This window comes from Aristolochia californica, unplaced genomic scaffold (genome assembly GCF_029961685.1).
Source record: "Aristolochia californica isolate CCGP_79_NKW_82.1479 unplaced genomic scaffold, dmAriCali1.0.hap1 SCAF_6, whole genome shotgun sequence".
Lineage (NCBI taxonomy): Eukaryota > Viridiplantae > Streptophyta > Magnoliopsida > Piperales > Aristolochiaceae > Aristolochia > Aristolochia californica.
In genome coordinates this window covers 36,301,146-36,315,924 of record NW_027182257.1, presented here as the reverse complement: position 1 = coordinate 36,315,924, position 14,779 = coordinate 36,301,146, and the positions used below count along the sequence as shown (strand labels likewise).

The 14,779-nt window shown below is 43.2% G+C and overlaps 2 protein-coding genes across 2 annotated transcripts; one reads left to right on the top strand and one right to left on the bottom strand.

The window, feature by feature from the left end:
* On the top strand, positions 1-10,332 carry LOC137967231 (putative transferase At4g12130, mitochondrial). Its single transcript, XM_068813750.1, has 5 exons — positions 1-638; positions 9,161-9,414; positions 9,511-9,609; positions 9,739-9,897; positions 10,000-10,332. The coding sequence occupies exons 1-5, from the start codon at positions 154-156 to the stop codon at positions 10,242-10,244; spliced, it is 1,242 nt and encodes a 413-aa protein (XP_068669851.1). The 5' UTR covers positions 1-153; the 3' UTR covers positions 10,245-10,332.
* Positions 10,333-10,911: 579 nt separating this feature from the next.
* LOC137967230 (LRR receptor kinase BAK1-like) lies at positions 10,912-14,073 on the bottom strand. Its single transcript, XM_068813748.1, has 4 exons — positions 13,408-14,073; positions 12,826-13,086; positions 11,684-12,547; positions 10,912-11,599 (listed from the first exon to the last, which is right to left on the bottom strand). Exons 1-4 carry the CDS (start codon positions 13,835-13,837, stop codon positions 11,130-11,132), a joined length of 2,025 nt encoding a protein of 674 aa, XP_068669849.1. The 5' UTR covers positions 13,838-14,073; the 3' UTR covers positions 10,912-11,129.
* Between the last annotated feature and the right edge of the window lie 706 nt (positions 14,074-14,779).

Sequence of the window (14,779 nt, the reverse complement as noted above, 5' to 3'; positions counted from 1 at the left end):
TGTTCAAACGTGGCAGTGCGCTATAGAATTCCCCGGCACACTCGTCTCCTCCTCAGCGAGCCACACCATCGCCTCCCTGATGAATGAAACTTGAGAACATACGCATGGTAAAGACGACTCCTTGCACCAGGAAGGGGCACGGAACTTGAAAAAATGCCTACTTTCAGAGCCTCGCTAAAGTCCGGCGGAATCAGTTCAGCATTGAGGAATTTTTATCGTTCGCCGGCGAGACCCTTCTCTCAGAATCAGCAAACCCCTCATAATCTCGACAGTTCAGGTCCTTTCAGTTCGCTTCTCAAGAGCCGATCTGTTATTCAATTTCAAGGTCCCGATACTGTGAAATTTCTCCATGCCCTTCTGACAAACGATGTGAGGCGCTTTGGTGACCCTCCCAATAAGGAGACAGGCACTTTGACGACTATTAATCTTCCTCTTAAGACGGTGCCCCCAATTTATGCAGCTCTGTTGACTCCTCAAGGGAGGTTTCTGTACGACCTCTTTCTCTATCGTCCATCTCGGCCCGACGAGAAGCTTGACAGGACGGGCTCTGGTCCGGGTCCTCGAACTGATGAACCGCTTACTCTGTTTGCCGATGTTGATGCGACCGTCTTGGATGAACTATTGAACTGTTTTAGAAAGTAAGTATAGTTATTTCTTCAGTTAGCCTCTTCTTCAAACGGTCGAACGAACATGTGTTATGAGAAACTAAATTTGCTGGTAATGGGAATTATGAAGTTTGATTTACTGCATGTTGAGTTCTTTACAGTTTTGATACTGGAAAAGCTGGCGAAAAAATTATGGAGTTTCATCTGCAATTTTATCTTCTGTTTAGTGTTTTTAAAACTTATGTTTCTTTGCTTTCTGATGAACTACTGCCTGGGTCCTAATAATACTTTTTTTTTGGTTAAAAAATGGTGAAAGTTTTATTTTAAATTGCTTCCAGGGGCGTAATTATTATGAACTTCCTAATCTGCTGTGTTCTTATATTGTCTTTTACATTTGTCTGTGACTTGTCTGAGATTTCAATTATAACTAGGTAACTAGAGCTGGAATCCATATTGGAAATCAGTATGTGGGAATACATGTGACTGCAAAAGAGATTCTTTGACGAGCTATTGCCTTTTGTTTATTTTGAAAGGTCACTTTCAATTGTTCATTTATGACCCGTAATTGGTCATTTGTTCCTTTATTTCATTCCAATCTAATTACCATGAGCATAAAAACAACAACACATCACCAAGTTATTTGCTTCACAGTTGGTTGAGCAGATTTGTATGAGAGTAATGGTTCAGATAAATGTATGACAATATTCCTTAGTCCAGGTCCATGATGATTTTGAGAAATACCTACCAAACTGAAGGGTTTAATTATTTTCTTGAGAAGAATGGAGCAAAGCTTTTCATACTTTAGACTGCATTAAATGGATTGAATTTTTCTTGCTGTAGAAGTTCATAAGATCTTGAAGAGCAGTATCAATGGATATTAATCAAAAGCTGGGGACCGATATAATAGTCTTTATACCAGTGTGACTATGCACTTTTTTTTTTTTTTTTTTTTTTTTATAAAGATGCAATTCATTAAAAAGGCAAAAAATTACAAAGTGATAGGGAGCAAATCCCTAACAACAAGATGTTGAAGAGATGCTCCCTGTTTGGCAAGCACATCTGCTGCCGAATTTGCAGATCTCGGAATGTGAGACCAAATACAAGAAAATAAGGTGGTAATCTCTAAAATCTCCTGGAAAATTTCCCAATGTCTCCATTGCGGAAAGCAAGTGCCACGACCCCATCCAATGACTACCTTGGAATCCCCTTCAATGTGAATTGGGCCACTGCATTTATCTTTGAAAATCCGGAGCCCATTGAGAAGACCATGAAACTCTGCAGACGTTGAGTCGGAGATGCCTAATGGACCTGCATAAGAAATACACTGATTGCCAAATGAGTCCGAAATCACACCTCTGAAACCTACGATCCCCGGATTGCCGAGAGAAGAACCATCAAAATTCAATTTTAAGTATCCAACCTCCGGGGGCGCCCACTCTTTCATAACTTGAATCTTGGTCCCCAACTGCATCCTTGCTAGGTTACTCCAGTTTTCACTAATGGAAGTGCCCTTCAAAGAGCAGAAAGGTTTTTTTGCCAGGAGCCAGGTGGATATTTGGCCTGTCACTTTTTCCGCTACACTTTTCTCATATTCAAATTTAGCCTCGAACCGCCTCCTATTCTGTTCATTCCAAAGCCCCCATGGCACAAAACTGACACATGCTGATAGCATCATTTTACCGAGCCCAGGAAAGGGATAACCATAGATTGACTTGCTAAAACTAAACAAATCTGCAGAGATACATATTTGCAAACCCAAATTGCAAAAGATAGAGGCCCAAACCCTCCAAGAATACTGGCATAATAGCAGGGTATGGCTGGCGGATTCTTCTTCAATGTTACAAAAAGGACATAGTAGGTCTATTGAGGGGTGACCCCTTCTTCGAAGCACATCCGTTGTAAGGATCTTATTTTGGCAAGCACTCCATATGAAGAATTTTACCTTTGGAGGGCAACAGAGACGCCACACAAAGTATATATCATGCTCGCTTTGCGTTGAGTCCCAACCATTAATGTGTCTGTATGCGGATGCAACTAAAAATTTGCCGCTATTGTCAGGCCACCATATTAGCTTGTCTGCATTAGAAGGCCTCATCTTGACATGATTCAAAGAATCCAGTAAACAGCTTGCTTCCATTGCCTCTGCATCAGAAAGACCCCTTCGGGGATGGAGACTCAAATCTCCCCCCTCGAAAGCATCTGCCACTGTTATCTCCCTTTGAGTGGAGATAAGAAATAAACTGCTAAAAGAGTTTCTCAACGGTTCCTGTCCTGTCCACCAATCATCCCAAAATTTAAGAGACCTGCCGCTTCCCACAAAGAATCTACAAGCTGAGGAGAAATCTGGAAGAAGTAAATAAAGAGATCTCCAAATTGAGGATAGCCCTCTCCGATTTCCTCCGGACATCCACCATAAAGAATTCCAGCCCAACTTGGTACGAACCATATCCTTCCAAAGGTTTGATGAATTTGTGTTAAATTTCCATATCCACTTAATAAGCAAGACTTTGTTCATTTCTTTTGATTTCCGAATCCCTAGTCCACCTAATTTCTTAGGCAAACATACTTCATCCCATCTAACCAGGTGATATTTAAAGGAGTCACTCGAACCTCTCCAAAGGAATCTTCTTTTCAATTTATCCATGGTTTTGCATACCGACGACGGGCAAGGTATAAAGGATAGCGCATAGTTTGGGATGCCAACAATACATGACTTGAGGAGTATTAGTCTACCTGCTTTGTTGAGGAGTCGCCCCTTCCAAGTTGCTAACCGGGCTTCAATTTTTTCCACTACCGGGTTCCATAAGTTCTGAGAAATACGCCCATGAAAGAGAGGGAGACCAATATATTTTGCAGGAAGTGTAGTAGTAGAGCAACCAAATAAACATGCCATCTCTGCAAGGTTCTCCTGGTCCACATTAAATCCTATGAGAGATGTTTTCCCCCAATTAACTTTCTGCCCAGATGCTATTTCAAAAAGTCCCAATACTGCCTTTATCCTCCTAACACTGTGCATATCTCCGACTCCAAAAATAATAGTATTGTCTGCGTATTGCAGAATCAGAATATTAAAAGCCCAGTGCGGACTAGTTGGAGATAGCCACCCAAGGTCGACCGCTGAATAGAACATAGCGGACAGGAATTCTGCTACTATGTTAAATAGAAGCGGGGAAAGAGGGTCCCCTTGGCGAATACCCCTGGTTCCTTTAAAATATCCACATACGGAGTCACTGAGTATAAGGGAATATGATGCTGAACCCACACAATTCCTAATCCAAAATCGCCATCTTTCTCCAAATCCCATTTTTTCCATTATTTCATCGAGCAAGATCCAATTAACTCTATCAAAAGATTTTTCAAGATCAAGCTTTATGGCGATTCTGGGGTCCTGATTACGTCTGAAATGGTCCATAAGCTCGTGTGCAGCCATTGTGGAATCCAGAATCTCTCTCCCCTTAAGGAAAGCGCCTTGACCTCTGTGAATGGCGATGGGGAGCACTGCCTTTAAACGATGTGCTAAGATTCTCGCAATGATGTTATATGCACTCGTAACAAGACTGATGGGGCGAAAATCCTCAGGTTTCTCAACACTTGCTTTTTTCGGCACCAATGTGATAAATGATGCGCCAATGCTGCGGTATGTGATGCCGTTTCTGAAGAAGTCGTGGATCATAGCACTTATATCTTCCTTCAGATGAGCCCAAAACTTTTCAGAAAGTCCCCATTAAAACCATCTAGGCCCGGTGCCCTGTCACTCTCCATGCCCAGGACAGCCCGCTCAATTTCAGCCGAAGAAAAAGGAGATTCAATTAGTGCTGCCGTTGCTGTGGAGATGCGAGAAAAGCTAATGTGTGTAAGCTTCGGCCTGCTGGTACACTCCTCCGAGTATAACTCTGTAAAAAACTTAACCAGCTCATTAGTAATTGAGATCCAACACGACGTTACCTCATTATTAATTCATAATGAGGTAATTTGATTGGACCTCCTTTTTGCCGAAGCGACGGCATGAAAAAATTTGGTATTTGCATCTCCTTCTTTGAGCCATTTGAATCTGGCTCTTTGCTTCCATCAAACTTTCTCTTTGTGCAGAATAGTGTTGAGCTTAAAATTGAGAGAGACTCGAAGCGAAAATTCATTGGAAGTTAAGTACCTTTGTTCCTCCACCACATCCAGAGCCGCAATCTGGGATATGAGGGAAGCCTTCTCAGCAACCAAAGAGGTATGACGACTAGGGGCCCACTCCTTAATTTTTCCTTTGATAAAGCGTAGTTTTAGGGGGAATGCCCACTCCCTTCTACCAAGACTCGGACCCTCATCCCACCAACCATCAATAAGAGACTCAAAATTTTCCTCCATTAACCAAGAGTTTTCAAACCGGAAAAGCGAAGGCCCCCATTTTTCAAACACTGATGTCAACAAGATAGGCCAATGATCTGAGCCTACCTTGTTCAGAACTCTTCCAGTAACATTTCCAAACATCTGCAGCCAATTGTTACATGCCAAGAATCGATCCAATTTAGATAATACGGGTAGCCGAGGGGCTCTTCTCATGACAGTATCTGATGGCATTGAAGTCCCCTGCAAGGAGCCATGGGAAATTCCAATTCTCCAGAAGCGTACTAAGCTCTTCCCAGAGTAGGCTACGGTCCCTGTAACTAGTTGGACCGTATACTCCACCCACACACCAAATTCTGTCAGTGGAGAGATCTCTGAACTGTATACCCAAAGAGAAACGACCTTCCATGATATTAAGAGAGTCAAACTTTGTCGTGTTCCATGCAACAAAGATACCTCCGGAGTGGCCAATAGCATTCACCGCTGCCCACTTAATTGAGGGGCACGCCCAAAGTTCTTTGGCAATATCATCTATCATCTCTTGACACTTTGTTTCTTGGAATATGACAATTGAAGGCTTGAATTGAGATAGGTAACTTGATATCGTGCCACGCTTCCGAGTAGTGCCAATCTCTCAGACATTCCAAGACAGCAAGATCATTTGCTATCCCGGCCATGAACTCCCAACGCCGCAATGTCCCCATTCAGCTGTTTTTGATACATCACGCCCATTAGGCGTGCCAATTCCATCATATTTTTCCATGTCTCTTCGTCATATTTTTTATTCTCCATGTGAAGTTCCTTCACAATACTCTCAGCTCTGTCAGTGGGAGAGGGAGCCGGATCTATATTCTTTTTTACAGCAAGGCTAGTAGCTTCTCTCTGAGATAAATTAGTTTCCAGATTTCCTCTACTTCTCTGGTAAGTATTCCGTAGAGGGGGAGAGCTTGGAACCTTGTTAGGGAGTTTTCCTTGGCCTGGGTATTCTGCCTGATCAGTCTCCATTTGAGTGCTTGATAATTCTGTGAAATTCGCCAACCTTTCTTTTCTCTGTGCGTCTGATCCTTGCTCGGCAGGAATTTGAAGAAGACTTAGAATAGCTCATTGAGAATGTTCATTCCATTCCCCGAAAGAGACAAAAGTCGGGGGGAAGGTGGATTCATGACTTTCTCCTAAATCTGAGTTTGATGCGTCAGAGCCCGATGTGATTACTGGTTCTTCGGGCTGATGCGCATGAGAGGTTCTTGGCTCGAGGTTCAAATTTATCTTCTCTTTTTGTTTTTGCCTTTCTGTAATCTCGGAATGAGTGGTAAACTTGGGTCTGGATGAAAAGAAAGACGCAGAGATAGGGGAGAGGGAATTCTTGGAATTTGAAAAAATTGAAATACCAGTATTATCCAAGAGGCGTGAATTGTCAGACTCGATTTCTGAACCAGGCTCTTTTGTCGGGATACGTTGACATTTTATTTTTGGATTTTGAAGGGACACGATTTCCGAGACTGTATCTGTACTCGGTACACCCTTTTCCTTGTTTTGATTTGAATTTTGAATTAAAGTGAGGAGGGAATGAGTGCATTGCTCGTTGGAGTCCGTGAATGATCTGTTGGGTGCTGTGAGGGATAACCCGGAAGAGAGCCCAGACACGCTACCCTCGGTAGCTTTTTGGGGTTTCGAAATAATTTTAACAGGCTCGACTGCAGAGTCCCCTTTTTTAAACTTTGAGTCAGAAATCAAATTAACTTTAGCTGACAGACGTACCTCTTTTTCTGGGATCGACGTGCTTCTCGAAAATCTCCGCTCTGAGTTCGCATTTGAGCTTATGTGTGAGTCATGACTCGGGAGTGACGCTGACTCACCTGAAGTGGAGAAACTCCGTTGAGTATACGCAGAGTTACCTCGTCCCGGAGTCACGTTGGCTGGAGTCTCCGGAATAGTGTTTCTCTTTCGCGTCCGGCGACCATCCGGCAGCCGCAGTACACTGAGCTCCCTGAAAGACATCTCTAGCCATACGAAATCTTCACCGAAGCTCAGTTTTTGGTAGCCTGTCTCTCTCCATTGACAGTTGGGGTCGACGAAAGCCATCACAACATCCAGTTTGGAGCCATCCGCCATGGATTCCGACCATTGTATCTTTTCGAAGGAAGTCAAAATTTTACTGAGTACCTCCTCCGTCCAAAGTTCGATTGGTAGGCCACGGATTGAAACCCATTGGCCGAGAGGCTGCCCTATTGGGGTTGTTTCCCACTCCGTCGCAAATAGTTCCTTTTCTTGTAGCCATTTCTTATTCCCCAAATTTTTTTCCGTTTCCTCTCTCGATTTCGTAGTAACCAGCCACTTCCCAAGTGCCATCCACACAATTTTTGGTTGAAGAGAGAAAAACTCTCCGAACCAGAGAGTGAGTCTGAGGCTATTCTATCTCGCCGAGGGGATTCCACGATGAGGCTTGTGCTGAGTTTCTATTTTCTTTTTTCGAAAAGATCTGGGGGTAGATTTATGACATGGAGTTTATCGGGAGTTTGGGGATTTTCTGGTGGGGGTTTGCGGGTGATATAGAGAAAGAGGGTTTAGGAATTTTGTTGTTCAAAATGGACATTGGAAGGGGGGGAAGTGACGAACATCTTTCCGGGGAGATAGATTGTTCGTGCCCTTTCTCGTCGCAGAGATCTTAACCATTTTCTCGCTGAGAGCCAGGATCGAGCTTCGCAGCTCTTTCCAACAGTGATAGTCGTCAAGAAATTCCGGTAAGTACACGCGCGCCATGGCTTTGAGTCCTCTCCTCTGAGGAATTTTTAGCTCTCTGATACCTTTTTTCCAGAATACAGATATGGTAAAAGAAATTTCATCGATGCGGATTTCATGAAATCTCGGAGCATTTCCGTAATCTCCTTCTTCGAAAACGCGGGCAAAATCCGAGATTGAAGCAGGGGGGATAGAGATATACAATTGTCTTTGCCCATTCCTTATCGTTATACGAATAGCCTGACCCTGCGTTAGCTCCATCGAGATTTCTGTGTCGCCGTGTACCCACGAAGCTTTTCCTCTTCTGCTGCTTCTTTTGCGAATTGCAGACCTTCCCTTCACCGTGCTCCAAGGCCCATCCTCCTCCGTCGCCGGCGATTTTCCCCTATCCTCTTGTCTCTGTTGAGTCTCGATATCTGACATTTCCATCCTCCCGGAGTGGGTCGACACTCACGCACTAGTTATATGAACTTCATCATTTATGTCCTCATGGGAAACTGATAGCATACACTAATCTTTCTCATTGTTTAAGTTGGGCTGATTTCTCCCAAAATGACTAGCCATCCATGTGGAGCACATATGATTATTATTTGGAGGTTTCCCGCATGTTCTGGCTTAATTGACAATCTGGGTGAAGACATTGAAGGCAGACACACTCGGCCCATAACGATGACGTACAAAGGTCACAGAGAACAGGCTTTGTTGGCTCTAATACCATTTTAAAGTTGGGCCAGTTCCTCAGAAATTTCGTTCGAAAACTGTTCAGGTTTTTCTATGAAAATAAGGTTTATATCATCAAATAGTACAATAATTTCTTAGAGAACACATCAAATAGTACAATACATGATACACGTCTCTCAAATTGCTTTAGGAGAGGCAGAGGGGGGGGGGGGGGGGGGGGGCATCTTTCCCTTGCAAGGACTGCTGGTCTGGCAAGGAGTTTGCTAGTTGTCTTGGGACATGGATCCAATTGACTTACCAATAGGAAGTGATTTCTGAAATCTCATCAAGGATGGGTTTAGCCTCCAAGAAGTTTGCTAGTTGTCTTGGGACATGGATCCAGCAGTTACTTTGGATTCCCCTTCTTTGATGAGGCCAGAAAAACACTGGGCGTATTGCTTGACACCTGTAAGTGTAGATCCTGCTTCTACTTCAATTGAATCACCAACTCCAATAAGGCCAGAGGAGAGGAGGTGTTAATAGCCAGCCTGAGACATATATGGAACACTTAAAACCATAGCGAATGATGTCATTTGTCATTCGGCTTTCTGAGGTGTAGTGAATGATGCACTGGAACTTGATTTTAAAGATATATTTACTGAAATACCCGACAATCCAATTGAAATACACTAGCCTAATGCTGTTTTATAGCTAATCCTACATATGTTTGGCTGATATTCCCATAATTTTGATATTAAATTGAATGACATTGAGCATATGTTTCCCATGATTATAAAGCTAAATATGCAATTTGGAACCAGGTACAGGCTAAGGTCAAAGGTTGACATAGAGGATGTGTCAAAGGAACTCTCATGCTGGCAACGTTTTGGAGGGCAGCTCCAAGCAAAATCTGCATCTGAAGAAGAACCTGAGGCTGCATCAGTGGGATGGGCTGGGTCAGTTGATCCTGCAGGTGTAGCATCCACTCAAGGAAATCATTTTGGATGGCAATGGTTCAAGGATCCTAGACTAGATTGCCTTGGCTTCAGAGGGATATTTCCATCCAATACAACTCGTAAGACTTTACTTATTTCTGCTGCTAACATATGCACCATATTGAACCCTAGTGTTTAGTACTCACATGATAAAGATTTTTGTCTGCCTCTTGCAGCACCATTGGTTGAATCTGACAAAGAAAGTGATGAACAGTTGTATCTCCTTTGGAGGCTAGAGAAAGGAGTTGCAGAAGGCTCTACTGAAATTCCAAAAGGCATGACCCACCCAAAAAAATCGCTTGATCTTTAGTTACGTAGTTTGTTCATTGTCTTTTAGTAGTAAATACAGCTGGTAGTGTCATTCCTCTGCTCTATGTAACTAAAGACTTGATAGTATTTTGCAGGAGAAGCAATGCCTCTTGAATATAATCTTGCAGGACTGAACGCAATAAGTTTTGATAAGGGTTGTTATGTTGGGCAAGAGCTGGTTGCCCGCACCCACCATTGCGGTGTCATTAGGAAACGCTTAGTTTCATTCAAGTTTGTGGATGAGAGTGGGAAAGGTATTACGTGTTTTTCTTTCATGGGATATTGTTTATTCTGCCTGTGACCATATTCAGCTGCTGAATACTTTGTTCTTTTCTTTGTTTTTCAAATACCTATAGAAGTGAAGCAAAAGGTGGCTCCAGGGTCAGAAATTGTTGATGCCAAATCTGGGAAGAAGGTTGGGCCTTCAACATCTGCCATGGGTAGTCGTGGGATGGGTGTACTGAGACTAGAAGAAGCCTTCAAAAGGTCAAGTGATTTAAGAATAAAAGGTCAGGAAGATGTAAAAGTCGAGGTTGTTAAACCTGACTGGTGGCCTGCGGAATGGATTCAGGTACATGAACAGCGAACAGCAGTTGCTTAAATTTTTTGTATTCAAATAGTTATCCAAGATGGGTCGAGAGGAAATAAAATGTTATTAAACTAAATGTGAGAGCCTGGCGTTTTCTTCAGTCATCTCCACTCTCTGTTGCTCAGGAACTGCAGTTGTGTTTACTTTCCAGTAATGGGAACTTCCATTTATAAGCCTCGCTTTCTTTGACACAATGGGGCTTCTGATAAGGTTAGTGGCCACATTGTTGAGCCCTTAATAAGTTGAATTTATGACTAAAAGATAACCTTAGAGAGCAAAGCTAGGATACTCAAGGAAAATCTCTGACCCCTTTCACAGAGGTCTCTCCATGTATGTCCTTTATACAAGACAAGAAAGCCCAGACTGAAATCACAAGTGGTTCGCGCATTCTGTCATGTAGCTCCTTGGCAGATTCAATAACATCGCTTTGTTGTCCTCTGCTCTCTGGTTTCTGTGCACAAAGGAATACAATCGATAATCTCAGACGTTCAGACAAACACGGAGGAATAAATTTGATTCTCGCCTGTGACCTCTCGTCGTTTAGGAGTGAACAGATACTGTAAGGATGACGGATCGACGGGCAATGGTCATCACATGCGATCATTGACAAAGACGACTCTCCGAAATGTGGGAAGAAGTTGGGAATCATTTACTACTTTGTGGGATTGATAGGAACCTGTTACTGAATTTTTCTATTTTCTATATTTGAAAGCGAAACGACAATCAATAGATAGATCACATGCCTGGTCCCGATCACAACAAAACAAGTTTCTGGTCCCGAGTAAAGACCCAAAAGATGTTGTGGGGTTATTGCTAGTTAGTCAGGCTTGCCTGTTTCTTCCCCACGCCTTTCTGCTTGCAGAAACAGAGGCAACCAGGGTACAGAGTAGTCATACATCAGCTCTTGGTTAGTTCTTGAATCACCATTTCCATGCTGGGCCTTTGTGCTGGAGCTTCGTTTGTACACAACAGCGCAAGCTTTGACAACTTTTCTGCTTCGAGGTTTGAAAAATTTCCGCTAAGCTTCTCATCAATGACGTCCTCTAGTTTGCCAGACTCTGCTCCGACTCGTATCGTGTGAGTGATCCTTCTGTTACCGCTGAGAATTTGAAGGATGAGCACCCCAAAAGCGTAAATATCGCTTTTCTCAGTAAAACGTCCAATGGTGGTGTATTCAGGGGCTAAGTATCCCATTGCAGCACTCGCCTTCAGGGTTGAGAAGACAACGTCGTCTGCCAGAAGCTTGTGGATACCAGAATCCGAGAGCAGAGGTTTGAAGTGCTTGTCGATGAGGACCTTCTCTGCAGAGATATTTTGATGAACTAGTGCAGGTTTATTGGGTTTACCTCCGTGTAAATATTCAATACCTGGATGAAGCAAAACGGCAGAATTTTAGTTTCTCTAGCAGCGAAAATGGAAGGAAATCTCATTCTGGTTTTCCAATAGTTTACCTTTTGCAATGCCGGTAATGATAGAAACCCTCGTAGGCCAGTCGAGAATCTCTCCACAACCTTCCTTCGCATCAAGATAGTGGAGCAAGCTGCCGTTTGCAATCAAGTCATAAATCAGAAAGCACTCGCCCCTTCCACTTGAACAGCAGAAACCCCTCAAACCTACAAGATTCTCGTGCCGTAGTGAAGAAAGAACCTTCAAGCCCTTCAAGAACTCCGATTCTTCTGTTTTACAGCTAGTTTTATTGATGCTCTTAACAGCAACAACGGTACCATCTCTCAAGATCCCCTTGTATGTAGCAGCGAAATTGCTCTTGCCCAGCAAGTTCACCTCTGAAAAGTACTGAGTTGCAGACTCAACCTCTTCCAGATTGAACCGAAAGCCCTGCGGAACCTCTTGGGAGAACCCAGCTCCACTCCGGCCATCAGCCAATGGATCCCATCCGCTCGAGTACTCGAGATTAATGAGGGGAGAGCCGCTCTTGCGAAAGAAATCTTTGCCCTGATCGGTGCTTAGTCTACTTTCTGAGAGTTCAAATGCACTTCCTATCTTTTGTTTTCGTCTACGGTACCAAGAAAAAGCAAAAAGGCCAGCAATGGTAGCTCCAACAACAGCAGCAATGAGTCCAATAACTATCGCCACTGGGGATTTGGAAGAACTTTTACAGTTGGGTGGGGAGCAATGTAGTTTGACGTTAGCTGACTGGGGAATGTTTTTGGAGGATATTGGATCTGTTCCAAAGGGTTCTGGTCTGTTAGGGTTGATCTGATCGGATGCTTTACAGTTGCTCAGCTCAGAGAAGCCAATTCCACATAAACGAGTGTTGTTTCCATACCGAAACCCACCACTTAATCGCTTCAACCCTGGAGAAGAACCAAAATGAACCATTTGTTTTCATTTAAGCTCAATCGAATGAAAAAAAAAAAAAAACAGAACAACAAAAACAAAAAATAAAAATTTCTATATGAAGAAGATTTAGCAAAAAAAAAAAAAAAAGCGAAAACGAAGAAGAAGAATGAGCAGCAATGGGTTTTTACTTCGTTAATCTCAGGCCATGAAAAGGTAATTACAAGATGCTGCTTTGGATTTCTGAGATTTGCTTAGAATCATTGCCAAGAAAAAATCGATGGAAGAAAATCACCTGAAGGTACATTGCCAGAAAGAGTATTGTTTCTAACATCCAAAACTTCCAGTACAGGAATTTCCGTCAGCTTTGTAGGAATCGAACTGAAGAGCTGATTAAAGCTCAAGTCCAACCTCCGCAGCATACTCAAGCCTCCCAAGCTGGCGGGAATGGCTCCGGTCAAATGATTAAACTGAAGAGCAAGAACAGTCAGCTTCTTCAAGAGACCCAACTGGGTAGGTATGCTTCCAGTTAATTGATTATAACAAAGCTGCAACACTGCAAGAAAAGACCCCAAAATTATCAGCTTTCTAGAGCTATGAACCTTGACCAGCCAATCATACTACATCATAAAAACTCATAAAAATCATTTCTTTGAGCAAAATAACCATTGGAAGTTATGAAACCTCATTAAGTTGCGAGAAAACCAGAAGTGGAAAAAGAAAAACGTTCTTTTTGAAGCTTCTGCTTCGTTCAACCACTACTCCGGATAGAAAAACTCAACCAGAACGCCATCGACAAAAACTAGCAACTTGAAAACGAATGCACCTATTAAAGCAAAAATCACCATCACCTCCACCATTTCCCCGCTTCACCCACCTTGCAGACTGGCCATATTGCCTATCTCTTCAGGTATAGCACCAGAAAAGTTGTTCACGTTAAGGTAAAGTTCGGTCACTTCAGAGAGATTGGCGATTTCCTTTGGTATTTCGCCCGTCAGAAAATTGTAATGCAAGTAGATCCCCGTCAAGCACTTGAGCCCGGAAATAACCGCCGGGACGGAGCCGTAAAGTCCTTTACCCTGCAAGGAGATGTTAGCAACCTTCCCGTGCTCATTACACGCCACCCCGTCAAAACCGCCGCTACATGGATCACCATCACTGGACCACGACGACAGAAACCGGCCATCCGGGTCCAACGATGCTTTCAAATCCATAAGAACTTTCAGCTCCGCACTTCCGCAAACGGGGCTGAGAAAGAATAACCCCCAGACGAAGAGAGAGAAGAAATAGACCCAAACTAAACCCATCCTCTACCCAAACTTACCTCCTCCGCCCTCTTCCAAGCTCTCCCCTACTTCCTCTTTCTAGTTAAGATTTTCGTAAACTTTTTCTCACTCGCTTTCCCACTCTTCCCCTCGTAGAGAGGTCGGCAGAGAGAGGCCGCTTTGGATTTTGAAAGGTCGATGATTCAAGAAAACAGGATATTGCAGCGAGGTGAAAGTAACCGGTCACTGCGGTGGCGCTCGAGTCCCGGAGAGGGAGAGAACCCAGACAAGCGATATTGCTTTCCGACACTCGGCCCCCATATACGATACCCAGTCGGAAAAGTCAAGTAAAACATAAGACCATCTCCGCCGTTGGATTCTTCCGAACTTCGTGGTAGCATCTGGTGGGCCCATACGTCCTTCCCCCTTGATCCCCTATCGTGACGTTTAATTGAAAATAGAAATTTCTGAGTCATCAGGGAGGTTTCTCTTAAATATAACTTTTATTTTAAAATTTAAATAGGGTATATATTTTAATGTAATAACTAAAACAATGAATGTGTCGTGGCAACACGATAATTTGAATATTTATCAATTTCTCGCGCCAACTTCCTCGATCTGAGCCGTCCATCTCGGCGGTCCCACTTTCATTCATCTCAGAGCCACTTTTTTAGACTTTATGGTCCGATTACGAATCCGCATCCAAATCGAACTTTTTATTATCGGATAAAACCGGATCCGGTCATGTTTGTCCCTTTTCGGTTTCCGAACCCCGAAAAGTTTCGCGTGGCAACGAAATCGATTATATAATTATTATTATTTTTTCTTTTTCAAATTTGAACTCGACGAGGCTCCCGACTCCCGAGTTTCTTTATTATTATAAATTATTATTAATTTGTGATTCCCGCCACGTGTCGGTTGATTTCAAGAGGTTTCTTGTTTCTGTGCTTGACAAGTCAAGGAGCCGCTGCCTTCTTCTTCCCT